We start from the raw sequence: 17,136 nt of genomic DNA, 5'->3' as shown, positions 1-17,136 counted from the left end.
AAACTGTCCCAGTCTTTTGCAATTACAAAGGAGCAACAAACTTCCTCTCATACACAAGAATAAGGATAAGGAAGTACATATATACAAAAATTAGAGTGATGATTTTGCAAAGAGACTGGACCAACTGAACTACCAACAGCGGTTTACCCCATCACCTTAAAAACTCAAAACAAGTCAAACAAACCTGGCTACCATCAAACTTTATAATGGGTGAAACATGGGGCTTCTTGTTTTCATTTCATTTTTTCAGTCAGGGGTTTTTTTCTACAAATTGCCTACCCATGATCTCTGCCCATCTTGGCCATTTTCTCCGATACTTAAAAGTCTTTACAAAATCAGGACATTAAATCTTTGTTACACAACACCAATACTTCATTTTGTCAGTCTTTATTTAATTTCTGGTATGTTCACTACATTTCCTAATAGCAATATGTAATTTTTATGAAATAAATCTGTAAAAATGAATACAATTATACCCACTTCAATGACAGATATATTGTAATAACTGAAACAAGACCACCACAATTATGTCATCTCAAGACTTACACAATGAGGTACAGGACTCTGGAAAAGTTTTTAGAAAATATAGATAAGCAAAAATTAAAATGATAACTCTCTAGTATTTCTATTACCAATATTATTATCATTAGTTCATTCAGGACACTAAATAAATATTCTTAAGAGAAACTATCTTAAAATTTTTCATTGGTATGTGTATATTATCTTAACTGTTTGTTTCAATGCTGACCTAAAATTATAAAAAGAATTTGGATGTTTTCCTTCTTTCTGAGTTTTCTGCAATAGTTTAAGGTAGGATCAAATTTATCTGTTTTTGTAGAATTGACTTGGAAACATGTGCAATTGTATTTCTTTCAGAACATTCTCTATTTCCTCTATGGTGAGTAGTCTATTATTAGTTATCTCATTAGATTGTTTTATTTTCAAAATTTGTATTATCCTAGAGAATCACCGTTTCATCCTATGGGTTCAAATTTACTAGCATAGAATTGATCAAAGTATTCACTTGACATTATTTGAACTTTTCCAGTATTTGTGATTATTTCCTTATTCTTGTTTTTGGTGTTGTGTCTTTAAAGAACACTTCTTTGGTAACAAAACTTGCTGGGTATTCACATCTGAATTTATCCTCCTGAAAGCAAAGATAATTCTACTTTACTTGAAAATGTTCAGTCCATCTCCAATCAGAATTTCGAAGACCTACAAAATTTTAATAGCGTAAATCTGTGCTATTAATATTCTGTCTTAGCTGCTCTGAAAAATCAAATGTTAGTTGAAAAACAATGAAGAGCAAAGTGCTTGATGTTAACCAGAAGAAAACAGTGACCCATCACACAGGCCTGGGAGACAAAGCTAGATGAAGGGTAAAACTGAGCAGAATAGTTTCAACAGGTCTCATTTTCCATATTCATACATGAGTTCATAACATTTGCACTACGTTCACCCTTCTACACCTGTCCCTTATATCCTCCCCCTCACTGGTACCACCCCCCAGACAGCACCTGTTTTGCCTTCCTATTCTCTATTTTTGAAAAAAAAAAAAGACTTAAAAAAAACAAGATAGCTATACAGAGTGTATCATTGTGACTTTCTATGTGTATATGTATTATAAACCTAATTGGTTCATCCCAGGAATGGGGGGAGGGGGGACAGAGAATGATGGAGGGGTGAATTCAACTATGATACATTGTAAGAACTTTTGTAAATGTCATGATGTACCCCCAGAACAACAATAAAAAAAGATAAAAAATATATGGAGAATAAACAGAAAAAAAAGTTCAGTGGCTAGAGAAGGCAGTCCATGCCTCAAAGGTAAGCAGTAACACACCCACTGCAGCGCAAGGACAGCCCAGAGCAGAGGCTCCATATAGCAGGGGATTTGTTCCCACTGACTGAATCCCTGACACTCAGAATAGTGCCTTCTGAACTAGCAGTTCTACAGATATTTTCAGGTAAAGTAGCCTGTAATAGTTTGTACAAGTAGTTTCCACCAGCTATGAAGATTAAAGATTGGAGAAACAGACACATGAAAATTCAAATTTACATGAACAATCAAAGTCAAATCTCATCTCCTCTTGCATTTTTCCACTAAAGGTGCATTACTGCTATTTACCAAGGAATAACGAGTACCTGTAACTAAAGAAAAAAGGTAAAATGAAAACCACATATAGTGGAAGGAGTTATAACCTATGGAAAATTAGCAGTGTGTATGTATGCATGTATATATACACACAAGTACAAGCATACATTCTATTTTTTTCAAATATGGAATCACACTGTTTTGTAACCTACTTTTTTCAGTAACATATCATAGACATCCTTTTATGGCAAAAAAATATTTCATCGATACATTAAATGCACACTATTTCATCATATAATGTGTACCTATTAGTGTATATGCATTTATAATGTACATATATAATAAACACACTTTTATAATAATTGTACCTTATTATTAGGCATTTAAGTTGTTTTAGATGTTTTGCAATTTTGAGAGATGATGCAAGTAATATATTCATAGCCATGTCTTTCAACACCTCCATCATTTTTCCCCTTATGATATCCTGCTAGATGTAGTATTACTGGGTCTCAGCATATGCATAATGTACTAAGATGGACTGGTTCCCCTCTCAAATTCATGTCCAGTTGGATCCTCAGAATGTGACCTTATTTGAAAATAGGTCTTTGCAAATACAATTAGTTGAGGTCATTGTGGTTTAGGGTAAGCCCTAAATCCAATGACTGGTATCTTATAAGAGTTAGAAAAAAAAAAAAAGGGGGAGAGTCAGAGTCGCACACAAAAAGAAGAAGGTCATGTAAAGATAAAGAAACTGGATTGATGTAACTGCAAGCCAAGGAGCACCTATGACTGCAGGTAAACACTGGCTGGAAAGAAGCAAAGAGGTTTTCTAGAATCTTCAGGGACACATAGACCTGGTACCACCTTGATTTTGGATGCCCAGCATCTAGATCTGTGAAAGAATATTTGTTGTTTAGCTACCAGGTTGTGAGGAGTTTGATATGGCAGCCCTAAGAGGCTAGTATATGTATTTTTCAGGATTTCAATATGCTTTTGTAATTGCTCCCTGGCAATATGTTACCACCAGTGCAATACATACTAACTTGATAGGGAGGAAATATGTATGTGTGTGTGTGTGTGTGTGTGTGTTGTGTTTTTGTGTGTATTTGGTGCTAGGAATTGAACTTGGGGTACACTCCCACCCACTGGTTAATGTTTCCCCCGAGGTTTGTTGAAGTATGATAAAAATTGTATATATGTAAGGTGTACAATGTAATGTTTTGATACACATATACACTGTGAAGTGATCACTGTGTTAATTAACATATCTATCACCTCACATTTTTATGGTTTGATGAACATCTACCTGAGTGTTAGTGAGATTAAATACACATCATTTTCCTGGTCTGATTTTTGTAAATCTTCATGAAATGTGGGTGCACGTGGCTTTGCCTTGCTTTCTACTGAAGAGATGGTCATTATTGCTAAGAGTTCTCCATACAGTGATTTATTAATTATTTCCCTACCGTGGTGCAAATATTCTCCAAAATGTGTCATTTTTTTCTTTAAATTTCAATGTATTTTTTCCAAGTATAAGTTTTTCTTTAAGTCATTAAATAAATCTGTGCATTCCTTTATGATTTCTGTCTTTGGTGTCACATTTAGAAAGGCTTTGCCCATCCCCAAGAGTTATCAAAATATTTACCCATATTTCAGTTATGCTTTCATAATATATCTTTACACCTTTAAATTTTTATTCCATCAAACTTTAGTTCTAATCAAATGTGTATATTTTACTTTCCCCCAAATTTTAATATTCTTGTTATTTATGAAGTAATTTTTTAGAAAATTAATACTTTTAAAATAATAGGACAGTTTCATATTCATTACATCAAAAAAACACCTGTACCCTTTACCTATTATATCCTTATCCTATGTCCTCCAACTCTAAGCAACCACTAAGCTGCTTTGTGTCTACAGGTCTCCATATTCTAGATGTTTCATGTAAATGGAATCCTATACATGTAGTCTTTTGTACTTAGCATGTTTTCAAAGTCCACACATATTGTACAATACTACAGCCAAGTAATTTTCCACTGTGTGGATATAGTACATATTACTCACCCATTCACCAGTGGATGAATGTTTGGGATGTTCCCACTTTTTAGCTATTTTGAATAATGCTGTTATGAAAAGTCATGTACAAGTCTTTGTGTGAACTCATGTTTTCATTTTTTTTTCTCTCTCTCTTTTTTTTTTGGTGGCATAGGTGTTTTGAACGCAGGGTCTCATGCTTGCCAGGCAGGTGATTTTATCACTTGAGCCACTCTGCCAGCTTCATTTCTCTTGAGTGTATACCTAGCAATGGAATTGCTGGGTCATGAGTTAATTCTATGTTTAACTTTTTCAGGAACTGCCAAACTGTTTTCAGAGTGAATGTATTTTTTTATATTCTTATCAGCAATGTATGATGAGGGTTCCAGTTTATTCACATTCTCAACAATATTTGTTATTGTTTTTTTAAATAGCCATTCTAGTGGGTTTGATGTCATATCTCATTCTGGTTTTGATTTGCCTTTCCTGTTGACTAATGATGTTGAATATATTTTCATATACTTATTGGCCTTTTGTATATCTTCTTTGAAAAAATATTTATGCAGGGCTGGGTGTGCAGGTACACTCCCGTAATTTCAGCTGCTTGTAAGTTGGAGACTGGAAGGATTATGGTTAGCCCAGGCAAAAAGCTAGTGAGACTCCATCACAAGCAACAAGTGGGTCATGGTGGTTCATACTTGTAATCCCAGTTACATGGGAGGCAAATGTGAATTACATTTCAATTTTTCAAAAAGGCTACCCTCTGTTTTGTCTTTTCTATTTCCTACTGCCTAGAACTCAGACAAGACACAAATGAAAGCATTTTAAACAATGGAAGAACCAAAAGAAATTGAGAACTGGGTTTTCAAGGGTCTGGATCAGAATGGTACAGCCATGGACTGCCTACAAGCTCAAACGTTTACCCAAGGGGGGTGAACCAACAGACAAATTGTTTTGTTAAAAGTCACTGTTAAAAGATTCCTATTGAAGTACCCATCCAATATCCTAATTCTTGTTGTTCTTGATATTTGTATGGCATATACTTTCATATATTTTTACTTTCAACCTTTCAGTACTATTATATTTTATGTGGTACTCTTGAAAACAGAATATATTTAGGTTTGATTTTTCCAGTCTAACAATCTTTGTCTTTTTATTGGAGGAGTTAGTCCATTTACATTTAATATAACTACTTACATTACTTACTATTTGCTTTATACTATTTCATTTTCCCCCACCTAGCTGCTTGGTACTTTTACATTTTTTTCCATTTTAATTTTCTTCTTCTTCTTTTTTTTTTTTTTGGTGGCACTGGCATTTGAACTCAGGTCCTCACACTTGCTAGGCAGGAGCTCTGTCACTTGAGCCCAACCACCAGCCCTACATTTGTTTTTACTGTACATATTCTTGAGCTCCAACACTGAACTTGGGTGGAGTTTCTCACTCATGGAGTCTAGGATTGGACCAGAGAATGTTAATTTCTAACAAGTCCCAGAGGATGCTGACATTGCTAGTCTGCTGACTACACTTTGAGAACCACCAAAAAAAGAAGTCTACAAGAAGAAAAAGACTAGATAAAAGGAGACTGGTGAAGATATATTACAATAATTGAAACAAAAGGTAACTTTTGATTTAGTGGCAATGAAAAATTTTTTTAAAGTATTGATTTCAGAGATTGATGGTGCCATTAATAGAAACTAAAGACCCTGGAATAGAAATAAGTTTGGGGGAAATAAAAATGAATCTTATTGCAATTTTTATCCTTTAAAATAGAGAAAACAAAAAGTAACTATAAAAGAATTGAGGATTTAGCTCTTACTAATTACTATTATTGTTTGGTTTTCAGTTTTTTAGATCTATTTTAAAATGAAGATGTTCTGACAAAAAACAATTACATAAATATATTTATCATGAAGAAAAATGCATTAAACTTCTACTTTTAAGACTCTCGTTTTCTACAGTGAAATGCAATCATATGCACTGCATATGGTTAGATTAGAGCCAGTAAACTGGAGAGTGAATGAAGTTTCAAAGACTGACTGGTGTCTACTGCACCAGTCAAGAGGGATGACAGAGAAGCAGCAAGCTGAGATGTTTCTTTGCATGTGCTTCAGTGTCAGAGACTGACGAACTTAACCTGGGGGGTTCTGCTACTCCAGAAAGCAAACACAATTAGAAAAAAAAACTTATTTGAATTAGTTTATTTATAAAATTGGTCACAAAATAATTTAATAAACATATTGATTTGCAATTTTAACCCTGGTTATATTTAGAGAATAGAAAAGGGTGTTACCACAACTCAAAAGCACAAATTTATCTTTACACATTGATCTTTGTCCTAGAGAACACCTAAGTCATAGCATGAGGAATGGGTAGAAACACATGCAAAATCAAAGGCCACTCTTCCATATTTTACTGTAATTATGGTAATTATAACGTAAATGTCCTGTTGACCTAGGAATTCAACTGACTATGAAATTCTGCTAAAGACTGAAAAAAATTAAATCCAAGGTTTAAACTCATTTATAAATGAGTGCTGGAATCATTTTAAATAAACAAATTGTGTCAAGAATTCACAAAAAAGCTTTATAATTCTGAGGCTAGTATGCAATAAAAGAAATGCATTTTCTCAAACTGTTAACTAAAACATCTGAAATCTTTTTTGATTTTTAGTTTCTGATTAGTTGTTTTTTGAGAACCTTACAAATTTAACTGAGATTTCCATAATATAATTGAGATTTCCATAAATGGCATCCACAAATGGAGGTTAGAGACAGACATGAGAAATAACCCCAGATATACAGATTGTAGCATTCTGCAAATTAGACTGTTTCTATAGAGATGGAAAATTAATATATTCTGACCAAGTCTTTCAATATGTGATTTTATTAGTCACCTACTCAAAAGCCTTCCTTAGCTTTTGTCTTAATTTTGCTGTTGCTGTTGCGTTGCACATTCAGGACTTAAACCAACACAAGTTATCTTAAAATTCTGGAGGTTAGACACCTCAGTAGGCCTCGCTGAGCTAAAATCAACACTCCAGCTGGGCTTCATTCCTTTCTGGAGGCCTAGAGGAGAATCCATTTTCTTGCCTTTTCCTACTTCCTTGGAAAAAGAAGCTGCCTGCATTCCTTGGCTAGTGACCTTCGTTATTCAAAGATGCAAGTAATGGCCAGTTGAGTCTTTCCCAAACTACATTATTCTGACCTCCTCTTCTCCCATCTTCCATATTCAGAGACCCTAGTGATTACACTGGGCCTACATGCATAATTCAGGACAATCTCCCTAATTTAACATCAACTAATTTGCAGCCTTCACTTCATCTGTGACCTTAATTCACCTTTGCTATGTAACACAAGATATTCCCAGGTTTTAAGGATGTGAACATCTTTGAGACAGTCTTTCTGCCATGGCTCCCCAATTCACTGAACCCATCTTGGTTGTCAAGGACTGCAACACTACTGGCACCAATTTCCTCTCCTGCCTTGCACCCAAGACTTCTCTTTACATGACCACTATACTTGCAACTTATAGCTTTGCTTCTGGCATTTTTCTCTTCCTTAATGTTCTCTCCATTTCTCAACACCAAGATGAAACATTTCTTCTTATACACACATAGCAAAGGTTTTCATCTTCATGAAGCGTTTCCTATAACTTTCTCCTCTGAAGGTTCCTATCATGTCATTGGTACTTCTCTGCAGAATGTGAAGTTCTGCCTTGTCTGATAGTTATCAATGTCATTTTCTCCTCCATTAGATAACAATCTCCTTAAGGGCAGACTCACGGATTCATTCTCATTTGTATTTCTGTTAGGCACATGTGAAACCAAACCCTTGATGTTCACCCACATTCCCCAAAACCTATTCTCCTCTAGTTATCCCCATCTAGTAAAAACTACCCCCAATTGCCTAGTCAGACTTGGCACAAACTTTGGAGTTACCCTCAGCTCCTCTGTCCTTCATCCCTTATATCTGGTACATCAATGAATTTTACCAAAGCTTCCCACTGATTTAAGCCACCACCATCTTTTGCCTATTCTAGTGACTCTTAGTTTCCAAACTTGCCTCTGCACCTATAACTCTGCCCAAATACCATACAAGTACTCTCCTCAACCAACCCAACTGTATTTTCAACTCAGCAGCCAGAGGGATCATTTACAATTTTATTTAAATGAGATCAGATTAGATTTTAGCCCTGCTCAATGTCAGGTGCCTATCATCATGCTTAGAATAAAAATCCAAAGTCTTTATTCTTTGGGACTTTAACCTTCTCTCCCATGGTTCTGTACCTTGCTCACTATCATCCAACCTCACTATTGTCCTCACACAGAGCTGGCAATCTCAGCAAACTTGCTGTTTGCTCAGCTTGTGGAGCCCTCTTTCTGCAGATAGTCACATGATTCATTTCTTAATTCATTATGTCCTTTCAGCTTCTGCATATCCCCTCACCCTCTTTGGGTCTCTGCAAATGTCACTTCATCAGACCCACCTTCCCTGGGCATCCCGTCAAAAAGAGCAGCATTTTGCTTCTCCATCATTGTCTACGCTCTTGCTCTGCTGGCATTTCCTTTGCCCATCCATCATTCTGTGACACTACATTATAAATTTATTTCTTATCTCTTATCCTCCAACAAAATGTAAGCTCCATGAGATCAGGGACTAGGGACCTGGAGGCATACATAGCACATAGTAGGTACTTAAAAACATTTATTTGTTCAATGAGCAGACTCATCTTTCTATATCTTCATTTCTTGCCCAATTATTTGATCATAATAAATGCTGAGAAATCATTTGCTCAGTTGAATTTTATGTACATACTAAATATTACTTAATATAATCACCTGAGGAAAAATAGGCAAGGAAAGTCACTTCTGCATGGAGAAATAAAGACTGTAGAAAAGTGGTCACAATTCAACATAGGCTTTTATTATGTAGTTCTGATATGATGGACCTCCCTAGAGCGTAGAGCATATCAAATTGAACATACATTTCAAAGAAGGCGTTCAGAAATCACCCCAAGCACAGTGTGTGGAGAGGGATGCACCAGCGTGGGTCTGAAGAGTACTATGAAGGTGATAGGTATGAGCAGTATGGCCTCCAAGTTATGTGCATCCAGCTTCAGAAGACACATTTAAGTTGTATTTTCCAGTCCCACCTAAGGTTTTCTTCTAATACCTATCTCTTGCTTTTGGAGTTGGTTTCTTAAAAACAGACTATCCTTTGCTTCTAGTTTTTTATTATCACAACAAGAAAAAAACTCAAAACAAAAAATTAAACATAAAGCCTCAAATTATTCACTCTTGTTGCACATACAGAAGAGAAGTTTTTAAAACTCTTCATTTCCTTGCCATCCAATGTATTTAATTATGCAATAGCAAGTGTCTAGAATTGTGTAAGTTTATTCAACTCCATTTAAAATGATCCTTTCCACATTAATTCCAAACAAGTCCCTTCTTTTCCTTCAGAATTTCCCTGAATCTCTTTTTATATCAACTTCCTATATTCAGCAGCATCAACATCTTTTAACCTGAAAACACGAATTAATCACAGTGAATCTTGTTGGTTCTAATGTGGCTTTTCTTGCACAGTAGATGAGACATTTTCCAAGACAGTGGTTTTGGACTTGAACTGTGAAAAACTCATCAGTGCCCTGGTCCCATCCAAGAGCAAATTAGTATCCCAGTGGGTTGGACCCAAGCATAGGGACTGCTTTTAAAGTTCCTGGGGTCATAGTTGACCAAAACTCTTAGTTACAAAGAGGCAACACACTGAGGGGAATAGTAGCAAGATGAAGCTGACCCCAAATATAGATTTTGCTATGACTAATCCACAGAGCAGATCACTTCTCTATCAAGTAATTAGTTGACTTGGATACTACATTACATGACCTGATACAGGAATTGCTTTAGGCAATAAGGATTTGATGCAAAACTGTAAATTCAGTAGGACTTAAAGATATTTTAAAGAAATTATTAGTCAAAGATCAGTATCTTCTTTAGTATTGTAGGGTTAACAAGCTATATATTGGTAATATTTTTTCCCCTTCCCCGCCTTTTACTGTAATTAATGCAGCAAACTCAAGGGAGAGGGAAAACTGCTTGTTCTATTTTTCTAAGAAGTGATTTCCTAAATAGTTTCTTAGGTGGTGGGATTTAAAGAAGAGAAGGTGAAGTGATCCATGACACTAAATGAATGGGTGGGAAAACTAGGCCTTCAGTAAAGACGTAAGTTAGTTAAGGCAAGGAAAGGTCTAGGCAGCCAAGATGCACCAGGAGTGGACCGTGGTTACCATGGACATTATTCTGCTGATGTACTTGATTCAGCCACAATATTTTGATTGTGTTGAATTTTTCCATTACCAATTACTTACAAAAGTTTCCAAATTGAGCATTTAATTGATAAAAAATAGAAAAGTGACATGAAAGCACAAATTTCTGTTCTATAAATGCTACAACACATCATAAACTGAACTGAGACATATACTAGTGTGGCTGAGGAAGCCTTTCCTAAATTGTTGAAGATGTTGTCGGTCACTTTCTGTAACATGAATGTATCATTTTCCAGTTCTAGCCTCTCCTGAATACTTCACTTTTTAGCATGCGATTTGTTCAGGCACTTCTTCAAAACAACTATTGCCAAGTTCTGAAATGGCACTGAGAGAAAACAGATTATTGTGAGCAAATAAGAGAATCTTAGCATTACATAAAGCATTGTGATTACTTCCAAGTGATTTAAAAAAATCAACATCCTAATGATTCTAATTTACTTCTTCTGCCAGATCCCACAAAATTGCCTGGAAATTGAGAGTAACTCTTCCTGTAGTAAATTCTAATTTGTCAATGTCCTCATTAGATATTAACCATCCATTGGTATATTTGGTAGTGACTGAACCACTATATTAAAATAATTTGTAATGCTTCATCAACTGTAACAACTAAGTGATGAATTACTATATAATTACTATATCATTTCTAAATCATTACTACGGCTTGGTATTTTTGATTTTTTTTTGGTTTAATGCTGAAAAAAGTTTCTAAAACCTTGAAATTTTGAGACATTATCACTTTTTCAACATTATACTCTAAATTCTGTATTCTAAATCCCATATTTACTGCCTTTGCATTATCTTCATTTTTAAGGCAAATGAATCTTCATTTATAGCAGGAGTTTGTAAGAAAAGTTATATTTTAAAAATAGCGATTATTTTTAATTTCCTAAATTGAAGAATTTATTGTGTACAAGACAAGCTCATGAGTGTTACTGCAGAGAGATGGTGAGCTTATTTTTAATACTTTAAAATTATTTTCTTTTAGGCTAATAGAATGCATCGTCACACTTAATAAAAAGTTTCCTGTGTACACAGCATTCATTTCCATTTGGACTGGTTTCCAGCTTGGTCTTCAAGTACCGCCCTCACAAAGAAGAAAAGTGTAACTTTTAAAAATATACACACCTTTACTTTGATAGTTAAGCCAGGTGGTAGAAAAGACCAACGAAGAAACAAAGCAAATCCTTCTTGCAGAAGCAGGTGCACCACAAAAGCTCAATTAGTTCATGGAGGGAGGACAAGGCTTTTTACAAAGCGCTCTTCTCCATTGGGAACAGTTTTCTGAGTCTTCCTCTACTCTCCAGCTTGGTCCTAACCAGGTCCTATCCTTTTTGTTTCCTTCTTTGCTTGTAAAAAAGAAGTTGCTAGGTAAGGGCTGTTGAGTGTATTTCAAAGACCGCTCTATGTGTCCCCGGACAACACAGGGAGCCATTGGGATCCCTAAGATCCCCCTAAATGGACCTGCATAGAACGTTGCATTTAATTCCAAGTTGCTGCAGATTCCCCAAAAGCTCATCCCTAGACCCCCTAGTTGAAAACGACTGCTTAGAGCCGAAAAGCAAGACACTCTTAACAACTTCCGAAAGATCCCTCGACCTCCCAGGCAAGGTCATTACATCTCCGTTCTGGAGGCCAGATGAAGCTCCGACCTTGATCTTGTGCTGGAGTGGTTGGATCCCCGCTACCCAAGGGTTTTCATGGAAGGAAAAGTTAACTTTCCCTGACTCGTGTTTTTCTTTAAACCCCGTCCTGCAAGCGTCGGACCTGGCTGGGTCAGGTCCTCAAAAATGCAAGACCAGACAAGGCAGGTACATAAAAGAGAGGTTCAGAGCAGCCCTGGTCCCCATGCACAAACCCACCCGAAGGACCGGCGCCCTGGGGCTCCCTGCGATGCCCGTCTCCTCCTAGCAACCGCAGCATGCTTCGATCCTGCTCGCGGGGTCTAACCCGATGCGGTCTGTCCCCAAACCTCAAGGGCTCGGCTGGAGCGGGGCGTCCTTACCTTGGGGTTGGTCAGGAGCTGGTACTCGTCGCTGTGCAGCAGCGCCCTGGAGTTGGACTCGGAGTTGTTCACGTAGACCTGGACGCAGGGGTACTGCGAGGTGCCCCTGCAGTCGGCGCCACAGGTGAAGGTGCACTCGAACACCTCGCCGATCTGCTGCACCGACAGCACCGTGCAGTTGGCCGCCGTGGCTTGCAGATCCTGCAGCGCGGGACTGAGCCAGCAGAAGCCAAAGATGAAGAGCGACACGACGCCGGAGATGATGAGAAACAAGCCGAGCCGGATGCTCTTGTCCTCGGCTTCCGTGTACTCGTAAGCCACCCGGAGCTTCGCCATCGCCCCCCACTCCCGGCGGCTGGCGCGCCCCCCCGCCCCCCCGCCCCCCGCCCCCGGCGCCGAGTCCTAATGCTCCGGGCGGGAGGAGCCGCCGCCGCCGCCGCCGCGCGACAGCAGGGGAGTGGGCGGCGAGGGGGAGCGCGCGAGAACAAAGGGGCCGAGGCCCGCGACGCCCCCGGCGGCGGCAGCGCCCCCCCCACCCCCACCCCCCAGGCCCAGCCTCCGCCCGGTCCCCGGTGCAGCCGCCGCTTCAGAGCTTCCTGCACCCTTGGGCGCAGGGAGCGCACCGACCGCTCCAGCCTCCAACGCCCCCTGCCAGCCTCCGCCCCCGCGCTCTCCCCGCCTCCCCAACCCCGCCTCCTCGTGCCGTTTGCTTCCCGGTCTCCATCGCCAGCCAGCAGCTTCTCCGCGGACTCGCGGGGCAAAGCGCCCCGAGGGTAGGAGCGGCTGGGCTGGGGCGAGCCCAGGGGCTCCCCCGTGCGGGAGGCGGCTCCGCCCCGCCCTGGGCGCCACAGACCCGGGTGTTCCTGCCCCGCCCCGCCCCGCCCCGGCGCGTCTCCAGTAGGTGAGTGCGGGGGACCTCAGTGACTCTCTCACTGAATCTTCGCAGAATCCTCTTGCAGAAAAGTCCCAGATGAAAGCTTAGGATCAATAGAGCTTAACCAGTGTGCAAGTTTTTTTATTTTATTTTATTTTTTTTAAAGATTGGAGGGTGTAGTGCAAGTGGAGCGGCGGGAATCTTGAACTCCAAGCAGAGATTGGTCATCCAGCAAGGAGAGTGAGCCAGCTGCCTAGCACCTGGCGCTCGGGAGAGGCGGTCGGTCCATCGGCTAGCTGCTAGAGGCGGGGTGCGCCCCCGGTTGGCCCCCGCTGGTTCCCACGCTGGCGCCCCAGCAAACCAGGTGGCGGCAGCTGCCGGGTCCGGGTTCTGCCAATGGCTGCTGCGCGGGCGCGCGCGGGGCCGCCCCAGCCCAGCCCAGAAGGCTGCAAGGTTGGAGCTAAACTGCCTAGTTGGGCAGTTTGTCGTGGAGGCAGCGTGCGTGGGTTAGGATCCTCCGGCTGGTCACACCAAGGAAACTTGTTGCCTGGGTCCCCCCGTGGACCTCGCCGGAAATTCAGGGCTCCGGCAGTTCGACCCCCAACTTGATTGACCTCTACGACTGGGGCTGAATAGGAATTGAAGGAAAGAGGTGGAAAACTTGCGGCCTGGAAAGACGCCACTTTTCCCCATCAGGTCTGCCCCCAAGCTTCAGGGTTTCCCGACAAGAGATTCCTTCCTGTGGTTTCGCTCTTTATGAGTCTTGTGACCTCTGGCCCGCCCTAAGATTTGTTGATGAGGTTTTCCAGGAGAGGTGCGCAAGGCGACAGCAGCGTGCAGACCCACTTTGGGACAGGCATCCCTTCTAGAGTTGCGTTCTGCTCTCAATTATTTCGGTTGCTCTCTCTACCCGCACTCTTCAGTCTCTATACTTTTCATAACTGCCCCCCCCCGCCCACTTTTTTGGTAAGGTTACTTTTCACCAAACATTCCTATTATAAAATCAAATTTGAGAGCTATTTTGAGCCAAACTGTGAATAAAATCAGAATATTCATTTCTTTTCAAAATACACATAAACATATTTTTCTTGCTTTGCAAGACTCAAATGAATGCACTCAAACAGAATTATTTCGAGTGAATATTAAGAATATGAAATCATGGAATTCTTCTTTTTCCTAGACATCAAATGTTACCTAACTGGTACTGAGCACCTTTCGACTGCAGTTCTGATACTTACTTTGATGCACTACTCTTCTTTATGTGGTAGGTAAGAAGTATTTCCAACCAATGGGCAAACCAAGTTTTAATTACAGGAAGACCCTAAGTGTCTGTTTTTCTGAATAAATGAAGAGCCTGCAGGGTTTGGAAAGACCTATGTTCTTTAAGACCTTTCAAGTTTTGAGGGAAGATTTCCCTTATCTGTTTCTTTTCTTTTTCTTTTAGCATAAATGTAATTGTTGGGGTTACATTACCTGAAAAGTGAGTTTTAATAGTTAAAACAACTTAACCTGAGATCACAGATCTTCACTCTGAATCTGTTTCCTACTGCAGACTATTATAATCTTCTTTTCAATAAAGGTAAATGTTTGTCTAAGATCTGAGAGTGATGAACAAGTAAGACCCCATTATGTTGAGGGACTGACCCCCAAGGCAGAATTAGTTCATATGAATGTTCACAAAACACAAGGATGGAGTGGTCCTAAGAATAATTTGATGAATCTGATCATTTTTCAATGATTCCAGAGCTTGTAGTGCTCTGTGAATGAAACCTCTTCCTTAAACTGAAGATGGTCGTCTAAATATAGGGAACAATAGCAGAAAGTTGACTTAACCTAAGAGCTTTTAAATTCATTTTTTATAGTTGTGCATTTTGTCAGTTTTTCCTTCAAATTATTCTCAAAGTAGTAAACTGTTGTCATAGTCTTGTTAAACATTTAGTTTTCTGCTTTCCATTCTTAAATTAGCTTGTCTTATTTTTACATGCTTTTCTTATTATAAGTCAAACATATTCAAAGACCTCACAAATTAAATTTCTGTTTTTATCCTTAAGGAAATACAAATGCAAAACTGCAAATGCTTATTAGTTTCCTTTACTTGGGGTAGGGCTGCCTTAATACATTCCCAAGGAAGGCTGGATATATGACTCTTCAGATACAGAAAATGGGTCATAATTGACTCTAAGTCACAATGGTAGTTAAGAAACCTAGGGACCTCAGAAAAGCAAAGGCAACACCACTCCTTTCTGTGAATAAAACCAGACTCATTTGTTTGCTGGCATTGTCTGCATCAGTTTTTGTGGCCAGGTCTTAAATAACTTTCAGTTAAAGAAAAGCCTATCTAAACAAGGACATTAAAACCATTAGTTATGATTGATTTTAAAATTTCATTTATTCGTATGTGCATACAATGATACTCCCCCTTCCCCCACCCTTTCTCCCCACTCCCTTCTTCTCCCCCTCATGCCCTCGCTTCCAAGCAGAAACTGTTTTGCCTTTGATTTTTTATCAGTATCCCTTAAAGTCCTGAATTATATTAAAACTGCAATATTCATCCTCACACACATATACTTTTCCCAAAATATTCTAACAATTAGCATAAAGAGGACTTTTGTATACTAATAGAAGGGAACTAGGAATAAAAGGGAACTTACAGAGTATGTTCAGAAAATGTTTATAAACTATATAAAACAATGACACATGAAGTTTTTCGATGACAGACTGCTAGTGAACACTTAACTAGCTAAAATACAGGTGAGGAAATATTGTATCTTCCTTTTCCATTAAAATTCATTCTAGATAGATTTTACACCTTTGTAACTTCTTAAATAAGAATAAAATGAAAGTATGAATAATTCAACAAAGAAACCCATATATTTTTTTTATTCAGCAGATATAAAGTTGTTTCCTTTTTATTTGGTCTTAATTTTAAAATGTTTACAGTTGTACAAAATGACTTTTAGCTTGCTGTGACTAAGAAATTAACTTTGTCATTGTCCATTGTGAATGTTAAATTTTAGCCTTAGAATTTTAAACTCAAATTTACTTTGTAGTCTGTTTTCAAGTTTTATTTTCTCCTAGCCATAGACTTTACCTATTATATTGAGCATATAGTTGTTACTGAGAATCCTTCTATTTCTAGATATTTACAATCAGAATGTTAGAATAGAATGGAATCTTAAACATCACCTAATTCAAAATTAATCATGAAGTTTTCTAACACTTTACATTTTGCTTTAAATAGTATTTTAAAATATCTTCATTAAAAATATTTTTAGAAGTTAAAATTTGTGTGTGTATACAGCTGTTATGTTTGCAAATGAAATATAAAACAAAAGCAGAATAACATCATCACTGACATTAGGTTGTTTCCTTCTCTTCAAATGAAGGGTTGGACTATTTGAAAATAGTTTTAACATTCTAAGATATAATTGTCCTTGACACATTCTTAAAAACTCCAGAATTGCTATGTGACTGAGTCTTTATTATTATTGTTGTTGTTGTTGTGCTGAGGGTATCTTATAACACTTACAAAAGTTCTTACAATATGTCATGGTGGAATTTCACCCCCATCATTCTCCTTTATCCCCCTTCCCCTCATTCCTGGAAGTTTCAACAGGTTAAAATAACCCAAAATATGGAGAGTGTCTCCTCCATAATGGCTAACAAGAAGAGTATGTCCTTGGAAACATGAACCTATATCAACTGAACAACTAATATAAAGTAGGTTATACACAAATGTCTTAATCTCATTAGAAGGAACACAGTTTAAAGAGATTAAATGTGTATATATCCTTGAAAAAA

The 17,136-nt window shown here is 38.5% G+C and overlaps 1 protein-coding gene across 1 annotated transcript in view; it reads right to left on the bottom strand.

Annotated features, from left to right (window-relative positions):
* The window catches only part of Kcnmb4 (potassium calcium-activated channel subfamily M regulatory beta subunit 4), a 70,464-nt gene extending 57,635 nt beyond the window's left edge, over positions 1 to 12,829 (bottom strand). Inside the window, exon 1 of the mRNA XM_074083911.1 lies at positions 12,462 to 12,829. Coding sequence (XP_073940012.1) covers positions 12,462 to 12,797 — 336 coding nt within the window. The 5' untranslated portion in view covers positions 12,798 to 12,829. The remainder of the gene's footprint in view (positions 1 to 12,461) is intronic.
* Positions 12,830 to 17,136: the final 4,307 nt, after the last annotated feature.

Source organism: Castor canadensis, chromosome 8 (genome assembly GCF_047511655.1).
Source record: "Castor canadensis chromosome 8, mCasCan1.hap1v2, whole genome shotgun sequence".
Taxonomy (NCBI): Eukaryota; Metazoa; Chordata; class Mammalia; order Rodentia; family Castoridae; genus Castor; species Castor canadensis.
The sequence above is the reverse complement of the archived record's forward strand: the minus strand, read 5'-3'. Positions and strand labels throughout refer to the sequence as shown.